We start from the raw sequence: 16051 nt of genomic DNA on the forward strand, positions 1-16051 counted from the left end.
TCAAGCTGGAAAGCGTGCAGCAACAGCTTCCCTTCCACAAGGGGGGTTCCAAATAAAGAACCGAACCGCTAAGCCAGGTGTAGTCAACAGGCAGATCGTGAGACAAATCTGGACTGCCAGACGCTTTTGAATGGATCCCAAAATCTATTTACTTACTTATTATTGTTGATTTTTTTATTATTATTTTCTCTGGAGTCTGAACCTTGACAAAAAATAATAGACTACCCCTGCCCTAAGCTATCGCTTAACTAACCTTACTATAGAGCTAGCTAATTAAGAATTTTTTAAAAACTTAAAAAAAAAATATTTATAGAAAAGCTGAAGTCAGCACAAGCACTGAAGCTCCACCTTAGAACACGAGTGGTAAGAAGGAACGAAGATGGCAGTCCGGCAGCCCCCTTTCTTCCTTTGGTGCAAAGTATGAGGAGTGGACGGGGTAGATGTGCAGACCACATGGACACTGATAAGGGAAAATCTCCAGTCCTTAGTGCATGGAGCACATATGCAACATGAAGTGCACTACACAAAGGGACAATCACTTGAAGAACCACCACACAACTTCTAATCCTTACTGGCTATTTGATAAACCTATAACCTCTGCCCAACTGTATTCAGATCAGCAAGAGCTGGGGACTCGGGGGACACAGGGAATATAATGTCATAAACTCAGAAGCACAGAAGAGAAACAGCCCTGCAAAACCATCCCAAAGCCCAGAACGGTATATCCACGGACAGGGACTTTTCTTCCTTACCAAAAGGAGGGTAAGCCCCTCTTTTGAAGCAGGGACATTACAGGAGCTTAAGGCTTGTGGGCGGGGGGAGCAAGAGAAACCTAGGATTCAATGTACATGCAGAGGAGAGGGAATTCCCTCTTTATCCATTGGGAACAGTCTCTGTAGCTCAGGGGACATTGTTCAAATCAATATTCTATATGTAAGTTGGCAGCTCCAGAAGATAAACAGAGGGCATCAGCCACCATGGACATCACCCAGCTTAGACACTTACATATATGCTGTCCTGTTGGTAGCGCTGATGCAGGTTGAGCAGGATAGCAGCCTCATGCAGGTCTCCCAGCAGGGACATGTCTTCCACCCCCTCCACACTAGTCTGGTGCATTGGCAAGACCTTCTCCCTGGATAAGGAAGCCTGTGGGTAGCAGAATACCTGGAGAGAAAGGGAAAAGGGACCAATAACAACTGAGAAGAGAATCACTGACCAAAGCTTTAGCCCACGGCACTTATTAATGATCAGAGGTGGAACATGACACAGTGTGGATATCTGGTGTTTGGGTTTATTTGCACAGCTTCCTACACTCCTGTCCTATCTGGATGAGCCCTCTGGAGAGAACACTGGGAGCATACAGACTTCCTCCCTCCAGATTTGTTCTCTCCACCTTCAGTACTGCCTGGGAGAAGCTGGAGAGTGCCCGGAGCAGGGACTCACAGAGCAAAAAGCTGTCACCCTGAGAGTTGAAAAAGGTAACATGGAGCCCACATCTGGGGGAGATGCCTAGATACCATGATGATGAGTGTGGAATAAGAACCTAAGCAGAAGAGAATAGATTCGTACATGTGCACTTGGTGTATGTTTCAGAATGTATTTCCATCCTTACCCTGCACACTCACAGAGACCTGAACTACATCTCTGAAGAGACTGAAAAGCAGAAGCCAGACCAAAAAGACATGCTCTTCTCCTTTTATTTTAAAGATCATGCTTTATAAGCAAATCTCTTGTTGTGTGTTTGCACGTGATTTTTGAAGTCATGATGGCCGTCCATTCTTCTCGGCTCTGAGGCATACCCTCTTCTTTCTGTCCCTATAGCTAAAAACCTTGTCCAAGTTGCATTGGCCTGTTTTGCTGACACATCATAGTGCAGGCTCTCCCTCAGACAAACTACTTAAACTGGAGTTAAAGCTGTAAGTACACACCAGTAACTTGAGTCTGAAGGGAATGAAGCTGAGGCCCACCCTGGCATATTCTGAACATGCAGCCAGTTGGCCTCACTGCCCCTCCTCTCCAGGGTGGATACGAATTGATTTTTTTTTTTAATAAAATTTAAAAATCTGACATTTTTTTTTAAATCAGATATTTTTTAAAACTTATTGATAATTAAAATTGAAATTGACCACTTATGTTAAAGCCTAAATGTATTATAATCTATAACAATCATTTAAATTAAATACAAAAAAACAACACCAAGTTGTATGTTTACTTCCAAGTTTTAAAGAAAGTCAAACCACTGAAATGGTGGAAGTCACTGGCAAAGCACTTAGAGCCAGAATTTGTTAAAGCACTAAACCAGTTTTTAAACACCAGTAGCCTCTTGTATAGGTGCAGAGAGAATATTTTCTTCATTTCAGTTTATTCAACTAGTTCAGTTCAATGACGACTTCATTCAAAGTAAAGAAACCAATTGGAAATGATAAAAGCAGGAAATCTTGTTTTCCTCTTCCAATCGATCAAGGAAAACTAGATGTGAGAGGATAAGATCTACTCATTCTAAACTCTTGAAAGACATGGAGACCAGAAACTACCAGCTGAATTCATTAGCTACAGATAATACTTCCTTTGCTTAATAAATCAGTTAGTTTTAAATGCAAACTGTAATAGGTTTTTCATATGTATCCAGTACGTTTAAAGTTGTTTATTTTTTTAAAATGCTGTTTTGCATTTTTAATTGAATTTCCATCCAAATAGAACTTGACACAAATCAGAAGTAAAGAATTAATATAGTAAATAAGAAATGCACCACTCACCATTTTCTAACCTAAAACATGTCAGAATAGAAAATGAATACATGTAAGTTAAACTTCACAATTGCCTAAATAAATGTATATCTACAAGTGTAGCCTCCAGCTTAGCAAAAAGCAGCAGCAAATTTAGTATAGCTTCTATATTGAGTTGCCAACCAACATGATTTAATAATTACCAACTAACGAGAATCAACCTTACTTTAGAAAAAATAACTAAAATGTACAAATGAAAACAATTAAAATTGATTATTTAAATCATGATTAAAATCAGTGATTTAAATTTTACATTTGATTTAACTCACTCCATGCTGCTCCTCTCATAAATCCCTGTACCCCTTTAAGCTTGCAAATACTATGGAGCCCTGGCTGGGACACAGAGCAGGGGAAAGGAGGCAAGATAAAAAGGTATCGGCGTGATCTCTTCTCACACCTACCTCACCATCACCCACATGCCTCAGCACCCCAGGGACCCATGTTTATTCCCCGACACACACTGTTCCTCACCCGTTCTTGTCAACTGCTGGAAATGGCCCACCTTGATTATCACTACAGAAGGTGTTTCCCCCCCGCTCTCCTGCAGGTAATAGCTCACCTTACCTGATCACTCTCGTTACAGTGGGTATGGTAACACCCACTGTTTCATGTCCTCTGTGTATATAAAATTTCCCCACTGTATTTTCCACTGCATGCATCTGATGAAGTGAGCTGTAGCTCACAAAAGCTTATGCTCATATAAATTGGTTAGTCTCTAAAGTGCCACAAGTCCTCCTTTTCTTTTTACGGATACAGATTAACACGGCTGCTACTCTGAAACCTGTCATCCATTCCAGTGTCCAGGATGAGCAATCGCAGGAGACCCCCTGCAGCTCACTGCATATGTGAGAAGGGAGGCTCTAGGCATGAATGTCCTGAGAGATGTCTGACCCTTGCCAGCGCTGATAGCAGATCCTAAATAGATACAGATTATGGGAAAGTGAATGTGACGGCCAATCAGGAAGCAGGATTGTTATTCACTGATAAAAGTTTAAAAAAAAAAAAAAACAAACAACAACCTAGAAAACGACTAAGAGGAAAACTCTTCAGACAATCAGCTGTCAGTAAAATTATTTTTATAGCGCCCAAGAACAAACTTAGTTCTTCACATAGCCCTGTAGAAAGTCAAAGTCCGCGACACAAAACTCTTACTTCAGGTCTAATATTACCTGTGACACTAGATGATCACAAACAATAAGGAGGAAGAGATGAAGGAGCATTAAAATCACTCAGTGACTCAGTATGAGCATTAGCCTTCAGAAGAAAACAAAATATCCATAAATCTGAACATTGCTGAGATTGCTGCATGTAACAGAAAGGACAGGTTAGGGAGGTTTTGCTTTGCTTGCTTCTTGTAGGCAAATGTTAGAAGGGATGATTTAAAGGATGACGTCATGGATTTTAGGGAGGGGTAACCAGAAAGGACTATGTCATCTAGTCTGACCTCCTGCGTAGAACAGGCACAGAATTTCACCCAGGAACTGCTGCAGCGAGTCCATGATCTTGTGGTTGAACAAGAGTCTCTCCCTTAGAAAAACATCCAGGCTTGATTTCAAGATTTCAAATAACGGAGAATCTACAATGTTCCTTGGTAATCTGGTACAATGGCTAATTCCCTCATTTAAAAATATGCACCTTATTTCCAGTTTGAATTTGTCGAGGTTCAAATTCCACCCATTGGCTCTTGTTCTGCCTGTTTGTTAAAGAGCCCTCCATTACCAGAAATGTTCTCCCCGTGTAAGTATTTATACATGGAGTAAATCACCATCTCTTAAACTTCTCTTTGTCAAGCTAAATAGACTGAGCTCCTTTAGCCTATCACCGTACAGCAGAGTTTCCAATTCTTGTAGCATGTTTCTGAACCCTTTCCAATTGTTCAACATCCTTCCTGAAGGGTGGACACTGCAACTGGACACAATCCAGCAGTCATCTCACTGATGCTGTCTAGACCATGAGTTCTCAAACTGGGGGTCGGGACCCCTCAGGAGGTCAAGAGGTTATTACATGGGGGGAGGTCACAAGCTGTCAGCCTCCCCCCCAAAACCCTGCTTTGCCTCCAGCATGTATAATGGTGTTAAATATATAAAAAAGTGTTTTTAATTTATAAGGGGGGGAGGTCACACTCAGAGGCTTGCTATGTGAAAGGGGTCACCAGTACCAAAGTTTGAGAGCCACTGGTCTAGACATATATGAAAGACATATATGGTCCCACACATACCACTACTGTGAGTTTGAAGAGTGCAAACAGCCTAACACTGGTCACTAACACAGGAGAAACCCTTCAGAGATGGTGACAGCATTTCAGTGATCTTTTGACCGCACCGTCCACCATCATTGATGAGGCATTAAGAAGAGTAGTGAGTCAGCCAACATGGACACAGTCCTCTCCTTTGGCAAAGTCAGCACTGCAATCGGGGTGAAGAACTGTAGGGCCCCAAGATCTGACAGTATTTCTGCAAAATATTCAAGTATGGAGGTGAGATCCTGCAAAGGCAGCTGCATGTACTATTTCTCAATATATGGAGTACTGAAGACATACCACAAGACTTCAAAGACGTCACTATATAAAAGAGGAAAGGTGAAAAGTCTGATTGCGGTAACTATCGAGGTATCCCATTACTCTCTATCGCTGGAAAGATTTTGACTAGAGTACTCTTTGTTTGTCTGCTACGCAACATTGCTAATCGTGTGCTACCGGAGTTGCAATACGGTTGTAGGCCAACACACGGAGCAGCAGACATGTGTGACGCTCTGTACCTTGAGGGAACACCCTACACCCCCACGTTCATCCTTATAATATGACTGTGTGGCATCCAATGCAAAGTGTGTCATGACGAGTGTCTTCGGAAGGCTCATGATGCACTGAGCATTGTTGTTACAGTAATGTTATAGGTTATAATTTCATGTATGTCGTTATGAGGCTGAAACTGTATCCTCATGGCTTAAAATAAGCCCAGGCAAAAATGCTCCAAGAGCAGAGAGGCAGTTCACAATTCATCAGGGCAGTATGGGACAAACCCAGCTCCACCTCACAAGAACAAAGGACACTGGCCTAGGCAGCAACAAAAGGATCTATCTGTTGGACTCTCAAGTAAGTCACCTCCCCTTCCTTTGTCCAGTTTGGGACTTCAATGAGGTAATGCTCACCTGACTCTGAAGTGGGGGGGGGAGCAAAGCCAAGAGGGAAGAAAGAACATAAAAAAAGGGAGAGACTTTGCCATGCTCTTCCTCTCTCTTCCACCTACATCTACAGACACCACCACCAAGCAACTGAAGTGCAGATCAAAGGGGAGAGCCTGGCTGAAGGGCAACCAGCCAGCCTGTGGTGAGAAGCATGTAACTTTGTAAGGGCACTGAAAGTGTTAAGATCAACTTAGAATGCGTTTTGCTTTTATTTCACGTGACTAAACCTGACTTCTTGTGCTTTGACTTATAATCACTTAAAATTTATCTTTATAGTTAAATAATCTGTTTGTTTATTCTACCTGAAGCAGTGCCTTTGGTTTGAAGTGTGTCAGAGACTTTCCTTGGGATAACAAGCCTGGTACATATCAATTTCTTTGTGAAATTGACGAACTCATAGAAGCTGGCAGCATCCAGCAGGCATAACGGGACACCGCAAGACGGAGGTTCCTAGAGTTGTGTCTGGGACTGGGGGTATTGGCTAGCGTCATTCGGTTGCACAATCCAAGGAGCAGCTGACATGCCAGAGGCTGTGCGTGACCAGCCCGGGAGTGGGGGTTCTCACAGCAGAGCAGGGTCAGGCTGGCTCCCAGAGTTGAGGAGTGGAGGGACCTCGCAGATCACTGGTCCAGACATCACACGAAGGGAACATCACAGCATGATATTTGTAGCCCATTAGATGTAGGAGAAATGCAGAGAACAGCAAGATGACCTTTACACAGTCTTTATTGACCGAGCTTTATTGACACTGTCAGTAGACCTGGGCTTTGACAATTATAACCTAAGTTTGGTTGTCCAGAAAAATTCACCAACATTCTGAGGCAATTTCATGATGGAATGCTTGGATGAGTCTGCGTAGATGGCGTTCTGTCTGACCCATTTACTATTACTAAAGGTATTACACAGGGTTGCATAATTGGTGCACTCTTGTTTAATCTCTTCTATGCAGCTATGCTTGCTGATGCTACAAGAGACCTGAATGCCAGTATCAGGATACGTTTCCAATCCTCTGGAAAATTATTGACTCTGAACAGGCTGCTATCTTCCAGGAAGGTCTTCACAGCAATTGTTCATGAGATGCTGTAAGCTGATTATTGTGCTCTAGAGGCACGTACTCTAGAAGATACACAATTGATTATGGACAGATTCACAGCGTCTGCAGAAAGGTACTAGCGGACAAGCAATCTGAAAAAGACAGAGGTCATGTATCCACCTGCACCAGGGAGACCCTACGTGAACCAAAAGTCACCATTAGCAACACACAGCTGAATGCTGTTATGGACTTCAGCTATTTTGGTAGTATATTGTTGAATGATGTTACCATAGACAAGGAGCTGACAAGTCTTATCAACAAAGCCAGTTCATCGTTTGGCAGACTATCAAGCAGAGTCTGGCAGCAACATGGTATTAAGCTTCAAAACCAAGGTAAAAAAAAAGTCTATAAAGCAGCTATGCTGTCCAACGTGTTGTATGTGTGAGAGACTCGGACCCACTACAGGCATCACGTTAAGCTTCCAGACAAGTTCCGTTTACAACATCTGCCTGCCATACTCTGCATGAAGTGGCAAAATAAAGCTATCAGTAACGAGGTTCTGGAACGTAGATACCCCACAGGGATTGAAGCCATGTTTATCGCATCACTGTTACACTGGGCTGGTCATGTGTCGAGGATGGATGACACCAGAACGGCCAAAGCAGTTGCCATATGGTGAGCTGAAAGTGGGCAACTGCTTATGAGGTGGCCAGAAGAAACGCTTCAAGGATACGCTGAAGCATAACTTAAAACAGTGCAACAGTGACATTGACAGCTGGAAGTTGTCAGCATCAGCCAGATCATGCTGGCAAGCAATAGTCAACAGTGGGGTTACCCAATTCAAGATTAACTACCATATGGATCTTGAGGCACAGAGGCTGAGTCATAAACAGCAGCAGACTCAGCAGGCACAGACTGTAATCTCTTCCTCCGCATTATGCGCCTCACGTGGAAAGGGCTGCCACTTGCACTCTGGTGTTTTTAGCCACAACCGTACTCACAACACGTCATCTTTGGTCATGAAGGACAACAAGAAGAAACAATGCAGAGGTAACACCTCTGAGGTTGAGGTCAGATGACCTAATGGTACCTTCTGGCCTTAAAACCTATTGGAGGCAGGAACCCACCTCTCTACTCCTACTCAATATTCTCCTATTTATACATCCAAGGACCACATTAGCCATATAAGCCACAGCATCACCCTGGGAGCCTTAGGTTATCTACTGAAACCCCTGATGGGTTGTTTTTTGTTTTTTTTTTCCAGAGGTGGTGAATGGATTTTGGGAGGGCTTTCCAAACATAGGGGCAGCATGTAAGTCAGCACACAGTAGAAAAGGGAGAGGAAATGAAGATGCAATGGCCAGGAAAGCTCATTGACTGCAGCATTGCCTAGGAAGCTGGACTCTTCACATGGTAAAATCAGGTGATTTTCATTAATGAGATGGGGAGACAAGCTGACAGTGAGCCATGCTTAGAGAGTCTTATGTAAAAACAGTCCACAAGTCTGCACAGGTGACAATTAGAGAGCAGAGCACCACAGAAACAACACTGCAGGGACACAAATGACCTAACTAATGCCCTCGCAGGCAGGGTCCCAAGCAATAGAATCACAGGGTTAGAAGGAACAGCAAAGGTCATCTAGTCTAACCCCCCCAATACACCTCCAGGCCAATACACAGTAATCAGGTTCAAAAAACAGGTGGCCACAACCTATATTAAAAACACCCGAAAGCAACCTGGGCCTGCAAGAAGGGCTATTGAGTGAACGGAAGAGGAGGGAATCAGGTACCTACAGTATGCCCCCATGGGATTTTGGTTTCAGAGATGGGCTCTGCATAGGTTGCTCGGGTCCCACACAACTAACACAGCCAGGACTTTTCAAAACCTTTGCCATGATTTTCACAACTTGTGACCTTGCTAGTCTTGTCCCCATGGTCCCTCATGGCCTTTCCCAAAATGTGCCTTGACAATCCTCCATCCCTAACTACAGAATACAGTGCTGCTAGGTGTGGGGTATTTGGAAGACAGTGTTGCAAGATGTGAAACTGAAATATGTTGGTGTGATGGATTCCAGTCTTTGAGAGGTAAGTCAGGCATCTCATAGCAGCTTAAAGGGACATAATAAATTTGAAATCTAGTCAATTTCAAAAAATAAGTGAAAGTAGTTTCAAATATTTAAATCCACACATACACCACCACCCTCAACCAATTTAGTTTTACAGTTACATTTTCCTGTTTTTTAAAACTGTTTTTCTCCCCCCAGTTGCTGTGAGACACCCCCACACAAACAATTGGGGGAACTGGATAACAGCCTATACAGCAGAATCAGTTTCAGAGTAACAGCCATGTTAGTCTGTATTTGCAAAAAGAAAAGGAGGACTTGTGGCACCTTAGAGACTAATCAATTTATTTGAGCATAAGCTTTCGTGAGCTACAGCTCACTTCATCGGATGCATCAAAGCTTCCAGCTTTCACCCTGACCACACCACACGATCCATTGTCTACAGCCAAGCTCTACGATATAACCGCATTTGCTCCAACCCCTCAGACAGAGACAAACACCTACAAGATCTCTATCAAGCATTCTTACAACTACAATACCCACCTGCTGAAGTGAAGAAACAGACTGACAGAGCCAGAAGAGTACCCAGAAGTCACCTACTACAGGACAGGCCCAACAAAGAAAATAACAGAACGCCACTAGCCGTCACCTTCAGCCCCCAACTAAAACCTCTCCAATGCATCATCAAGGCTCTACAACCTATCCTTAAGGACGACCCATCATTCTCACAGATCTTGGGAGACAGGCCAGTCCTTGCTTACAGACAGCCCCCCAACCTGAAGCAAATACTCACCAGCAACCACACAACAGAACCACTAACCCAGGAACCTATCCTTGCAACAAAGCCCATTGCCAACTGTGCCCACATATCTATTCAGGGGACACCATCATAGGGCCTAATCACATCAGCCACACTATCAGAGGCTCGTTCACCTGCACATCCACCAATGTGATATATGCCATCATGTGCCAGCAATGCCCCTCTGCCATGTACGTTGGCCAAACTGGACAGTCTCTACGTAAAAGAATAAATGAACACAAATCAGACGTCAAGAATTATAACATTCAAAAACCAGTCGGAGAACACTTCAATCTCTCTGGTCACTCGATTACAGACCTAAAAGTGGCAATACTTCAACAAAAAAACTTCAGAACCAGACTCCAACGAGAGACTGCTGAATTGGAATTAATTCGCAAACTGGATACAATTAACTTAGGCTTGAATAGAGACTGGGAGTGGATGGGTCATTACACAAAGTAAAACTATTCCCCCATGTTTATTCCCCCACCCCACCCCCCACTGTTCCTCAGACGTTCTTGTCAACTGCTGGAAATGGCCCACCTTGATTATCACTACAAAAGGTTTTTTCTCTCTCCTGCTGGTAATAGCTCGCCTTACCTGATCACTCTGGTTACAGTGTGTATGGTAACACCCATTGTTTCATGTTCTCTATGTATATAAATCTCCCCACTGTATTTTCCACTCAATGCATCCAATGAAGTGAGCTGTAGCTCACGGAAGCTTATGCTCAAATAAATTTGTTAGTCTCTAAGGTGCCACAAGTACTCCTTTTCTTTTTATTCAAACCTTGATTTCCAATTATACTCACCTCTCCATAATCTGTTGTGAAGAGCACAAACCCATCATTGCATGAGCCAACAGTGCACGGCTGCAGCTGATCTTGCTCCCGTAGCCACACCCGGGTGCCCTGCAATTAAATAATGCCCATTAGAAACACCACAAGATTCAATTCACTTTCCACTGTACCTTGCACCAGCTGCTCCCACATTTGTGTGTGAGCACTCAAAAGGGACACCCATCCCTAGCTTCACAAAGGAACTACTGCACCGCTTTCCATGTGCAAGGTCACAGCTCTGTGTGTGTCACAGACAGAGGTCACAGTTCTATCTCCCCTTGAGATGGAAGGTGGACCCACTCCTCCTCCTCTTCTCAGCATCCAAGCAGGGCACGGGGAGAAGAATGACCACAATAAGGTAACTATAAAGAGCATTACAGCATGGCTGCCTTCATGAGACACTTACCAGAGCTTGTCTGAGTGTGATCAGTGAAGTGAAAGGTGGAAAAGCATTTGACACACTGCTAAGTCAAGATAGAAAGATCTAGGCTATTACTTTTGAAATGTGGCATCTGATTTTGAAATCCCAATTTGAGACACGTGAGGTGTTCAGCACCTCTGAAAACTAGGCCTAGGTCAGGCACCCAAAATCAGAAGCCACTTTGAAAAATCTTGGCTTTAGCTCCTTTTAAATCTTCCCTCCCACAAGCTCAGTGATGCACTGGACCTATATTCCGAGGTAAGGCCTCCTGATTCCTATAGATAATGATGCTGAGTACGTTACAGCACATTGAAAGGGATGCTGCACATTCAAGGACAGTAGAACCCTAAGAGTTACGAACACTTCGGGAACGGAGGTTGTTCGTAACTCTAAATGTTCGTAACTCTGAACAAAACATTACGGTTGCTCTTTCAAAAGTTCACAGCTGAACACTGACTTAATACAGCTTTGAAACTTTACTATGCAGAACAAAAATGCTGCTTTCCTTTTTGTTTTTTTTAGTAGTTTACATTTAACACAGCACTATACTGTATTTGCTTTTTTTGTTTGTCTCTGCAGCTGCCTGATTGCAGCTTCCGGTTCCAAATGAGGTGTGTGGTTGACTGGCCAGTTCGTAACACTGAGGTTCTACTGTAAATTCTAAATAGGGGAAGCATATGGGGTAGGGGAAGGTGGTTACTGAATTAACCATGAACCTGAATAGTCAGCACCTTATTATCTGTTATTTGTGTTTAAATTAAATTAAATTAGTAAGTCTCAGACTTTTCCATGCCATGTATCTCTCTAGCATTCCATCACACTGCCCTCTAGGCCCAGGACATGCTTCCCTCCCCAATAACAGATCACACCACCCTCTAGGTCCATGACACTCCTGCCACCCCATCCTATCACATTGCCCTTGGTCTGGGATGCTCTCCTCACCGTCCTTACCCTCATCTACCAGGTGACCTCTCCCCCCTCCTATGTAACCCTCCTATGAAAAACAAAAGCTACATAAAGCTATGTTGAGAATGTTACTGTAGTTAGGCGGTATGGCCTCCCTTCAAGCCAGAGGGGGAGGAACCACCCTCCCTGCCCAAGTGGGTGGAGCCAGGACTGCCTCGCCCCTCCCACCGGAAGTACGCCACTGGAACAGGAAGTATAAAGGGCGGGGCAGACACGCAGAGGGAGACAGACGGATCCTGCTCGCTCCCAGCCAATGACCCTGCTGCTGAGCCCAGCGATGCCCTGCCCCCCAGGGAACTTACTGCTGCCACGGACCTGCCAGGACTGCCCTGGGCCACCTACCCAGAGGAGGCCGACGACGCCCTGCTAACCCAGGTGCAACCCGAGGGGAGGGGCGGCAGTGGTGGAGGGACAGATGACCTTAGTCTGACAGCAGCTTTGCCAGAGACACAGATAGCGCGTTGCGGCTGGAATCCCCGCTGACCCATTGCTAGACCACTCTGCCACTGTTAGAGCCCTGGGTCGGGGTCCGGTGGAGTAGGCTGGGCCCGGACCTCACCTGCCACACCTGCCCCCAGGAGGGCAGCCTCCCCTCACCAGGTCCAGTGGCCTGTGCTCGTTGGTTGTCTGCTGGAGCTAGGACAGAGCGAACCCCAGGGGTCAGGTGTCTCTGCGACTAGAGACCAGAGCTCATTAACTGCTGGGTTTTCTCTGGCTCTGCTACAAGTGTCCAGGACTAATTGACTACTGGGTGTGCCCTGGCTCTGTAACAAGAGCACAGAGCTCATTGACGACTGGGTGTGTCCTGTCTCCGCAGCAAGAGATTAGGGCCAGTTGGCTACGGCGTTTGCCCAGTCCCTGCTTAAAGGGCCCTAGGGCTATAACCTGTTGCCTGTTCATAGAATCATAGAATATCAGGGTTGGAAGGGACCTCAGGAGGTCATCTAGTCCAATCCCCTGCTCAAAGCAGGACCAATCCCCAACTAAAACATCCCAGCCAGGGCTCTGTCAAGCTTGACCTTAAAAACCTCTAAGGAAGGAGATTCTACCACCTCCCTAGGTAACGCATTCCAGTGTTTCACCACCCCCCTACAGAAAAAAAGTTTTTCCTAATATCCAACCTAAACCTCCCCCACTGCAACTTGAGACCATTACTCCTTGTTCTGTCATCTGCCACCACTGAGAACAGCCTAGATCCATCCTCTTTGGAACCCCCTTTCAGGCAGTTGAAAGCAGCTATCAAATCCCCCCTCATTCTTCTCTTCCGCAGACTAAACAATCCCAGTTCCCTCAGCCTCTCCTCATAAGTCATGTGTTCCAGTCCCCTAATCATTTTTGTTGCCCTCCGCTGGACTCTCTCCAATTTTTCCACATCCTTCTTGTAGCGTGGGGCCCAAAACTGGACACAGTACTCCAGATGAAGCCTCAACAATGCCAAATAGAGGGGAACGATCACGTCCCTTGATCTGCTGGCAATGCTCCTACTTATACAGCCCAAAATGCCGTTAGCCTTCTTGGCAACAAGGGCACACTGTCGACTCATATTCAGCTTCTCGTCCACTGTAACCCCGAGGTCCTTTTCTGCCGAACTGCTGCCTAGCCATTCGGTCCCTAGTCTGTAGCGGTGCATGGGATGCTTCCGTCCTAAGTGCAGGACTCTGCACTTGTCCTTGTTGAACCTCCTCAGATTTCTTTTGGCCCAATCCTCTAATTTGTCTAGGGCCCTCTGTATCCTATCCCTACCTCTCCTCCCATTTTAGTGTCATCTGCAAACTTGCTGAGGGTGCAGTCCACGCCATTCTCCAGATCATTAATGAAGATACTGAACAAAACCGGCCCGAGGACCAACCCTTGTGGCACTCCGCTTGATACCAGCTGCCAACTAGACATGGAGCCATTGATCACAACCCGTTGAGCTCGACGATCTAGCCAGCTTTCTATCCACCTTATAGTCCATTCATCCAGCCCATACTTCTTTAACTTGCTGGCAAGAATACTGTGGGAGACAGTATCAAAAGCTTTGCTAACGTCAAGGAATACCATGTCCACTGCCTTCCGCTCCTCCACAGAGCCAGTTCTCTCATCACAGAAGGCAATTAGATTAGTCAGGCATGACTTGTCCTTGGTGAATCCATGCTGACTGTTCCTGATCACTTTCCTCTCCTCTAAGTGCTTCAGAATTGATTCCTTGAGGACCTGCTCCATGATTTTTCCGGGGACTGAGGTGAGGCTGACTGGCCTGTAGTTCCCAGGATCCTCCTTCTTCCCTTTTTTAAAGATGGGCACTACATTAGCCTTTTTCCAGTCATCCGGGACCTCGCCTGATCGCCATGAGTTTTCAAAGATAATGGCCAATGGCTCTGCAATCACATCCACCAATTCCTTTAGCACCCTCGGATGCAGCGCATCCAGCCCCATGGACTTGTGCTCGTCCAGCTTTTCTAAATAGTCCTGAACGACTTCTTTCTCCACAGAGGGCTGGTCACCTCCTCCCCATGCTGTGCTGCCCAGTGCAGCAGTCTGGGAGCTCACCTTATGCGTCTTGGGGCGAGACATACGGACTCCTGGGAGAACCTGCTCCCGCATAACAGGCCGCAGCTAGCTGCCTATCTGGGAACTCAACCCCATTAGGCCCATTGGGATACTAATGCCAAACTGCTAATTTCCCCAATACTAGGCCGAGATCCCAACGATGCAGTGAGGCAGGATAGCCTCCCAGAGGGGGAGGGACGACCACCACCTGACTACAGTTACATTTGCATGGTTAATCACTTTACAAACAGCAAATACCAGTGTTAAGGTTGCTCATGCCTTTACAGTGCCCCCAACCCCATGAGTCTACACAATTATGACACAAGATTTACTCACATGATCATATATTAATAATATCCTATCATAAGAACATTTTCTACAGCTTTAGATACCCAAGTGTAGCATTTATAAAGCTTTTCCCCCGATTTTTGCATACTTGTTTTCATTGTCACAACAGATCAGCGTTTCTGTATTGACACTTTTATATGATAGGTTCCTATTTCCTAAAGGTCTGCATTTTAATATTTCAGTCAGCAGCTATTTGTTTACAATTTCTTTTCAAAGAGCACTTTAGGGAACAAAACAGTTAACTGTAAAGTTGGCTTAGCTACAAATTTAGGTGACTTACATATGCATCCGATGAAGTGAGCTGTAGCTCGTGAAAGCTTATTCTCAAATAAATTGGTTAGTCTAAGGTGCCACAAGTACTCCTTTTCTTTTTATATATGCCAAAAATTCTTGCTATTCTTCTTTGTTGTTATGCTTAATCTATAATATACTGTATAACAGCTTACTGTACAATTTTCATATAAATGACTATAAGGGACTCTATTTGTCTGGCACACACAGAATAGTGCACAGAAGTCGAAGGTGCTATTCATCTGCACCTAAAGCCATAGGAAAAAAGTTTGAAGTTATTTCTTTAAAAAAAATTCAATTAAAGACTTATCACAATGCATACACATAAGCGGGCAGAGTTCAAATTAACAATAGTGACTTACCAAAGTGTCTTTTTTTAAATGGAACATCCGAGGAGTTTCCAAAAGCAAAAGGGTAATGAAAAGAAATTCCATAGTGTGAAAGCATTTGACTACCTGCCAGCAGAATGATGAATCCCACGCACCTTAACAGGTTTGCAGGAGAGAGCCCGTCTCTTCCTGTCTTGCACATATTAGTTGTGCAGTTTAAACCACACAAAATGCACAGGAAAGGAGGGCTTCTGCAAAGCCCCACATTATTCACTGCACACTTCCACTAAATTTTTCATGATACAGCCAAGCTAGCCACACAAACTTGAAGTTCTTAAGCTATGTGTACATTTTAACAGCTAAGAAGTGTACAAAATGTACTGCATACGTGGAGTGCTATTTTCAATGAGTCATAACTTAGAGAAGCCAAAGCCATTTTTCACTGGAACACTCTCCTATTCCC

At 44.6% G+C, this 16051-nt stretch overlaps 1 protein-coding gene across 1 annotated transcript in view; it reads right to left on the minus strand.

Moving 5' to 3' along the window:
• Positions 1–16051, minus strand: part of LOC141995676 (unconventional myosin-X-like) — a 268905-nt gene that overhangs the window by 212588 nt on the left and 40266 nt on the right. Inside the window, exons 2-3 of the mRNA XM_074966937.1 lie at positions 10675–10773; positions 1006–1164 (exon numbers count right to left, since the gene is read on the minus strand). Of these exons, the coding sequence (XP_074823038.1) occupies positions 1006–1164; positions 10675–10773 (258 nt within the window). The remainder of the gene's footprint in view (positions 1–1005; positions 1165–10674; positions 10774–16051) is intronic.

The sequence above is a fragment of the Natator depressus genome, chromosome 11 (genome assembly GCF_965152275.1).
Source record: "Natator depressus isolate rNatDep1 chromosome 11, rNatDep2.hap1, whole genome shotgun sequence".
Taxonomy (NCBI): domain Eukaryota; kingdom Metazoa; phylum Chordata; order Testudines; family Cheloniidae; genus Natator; species Natator depressus.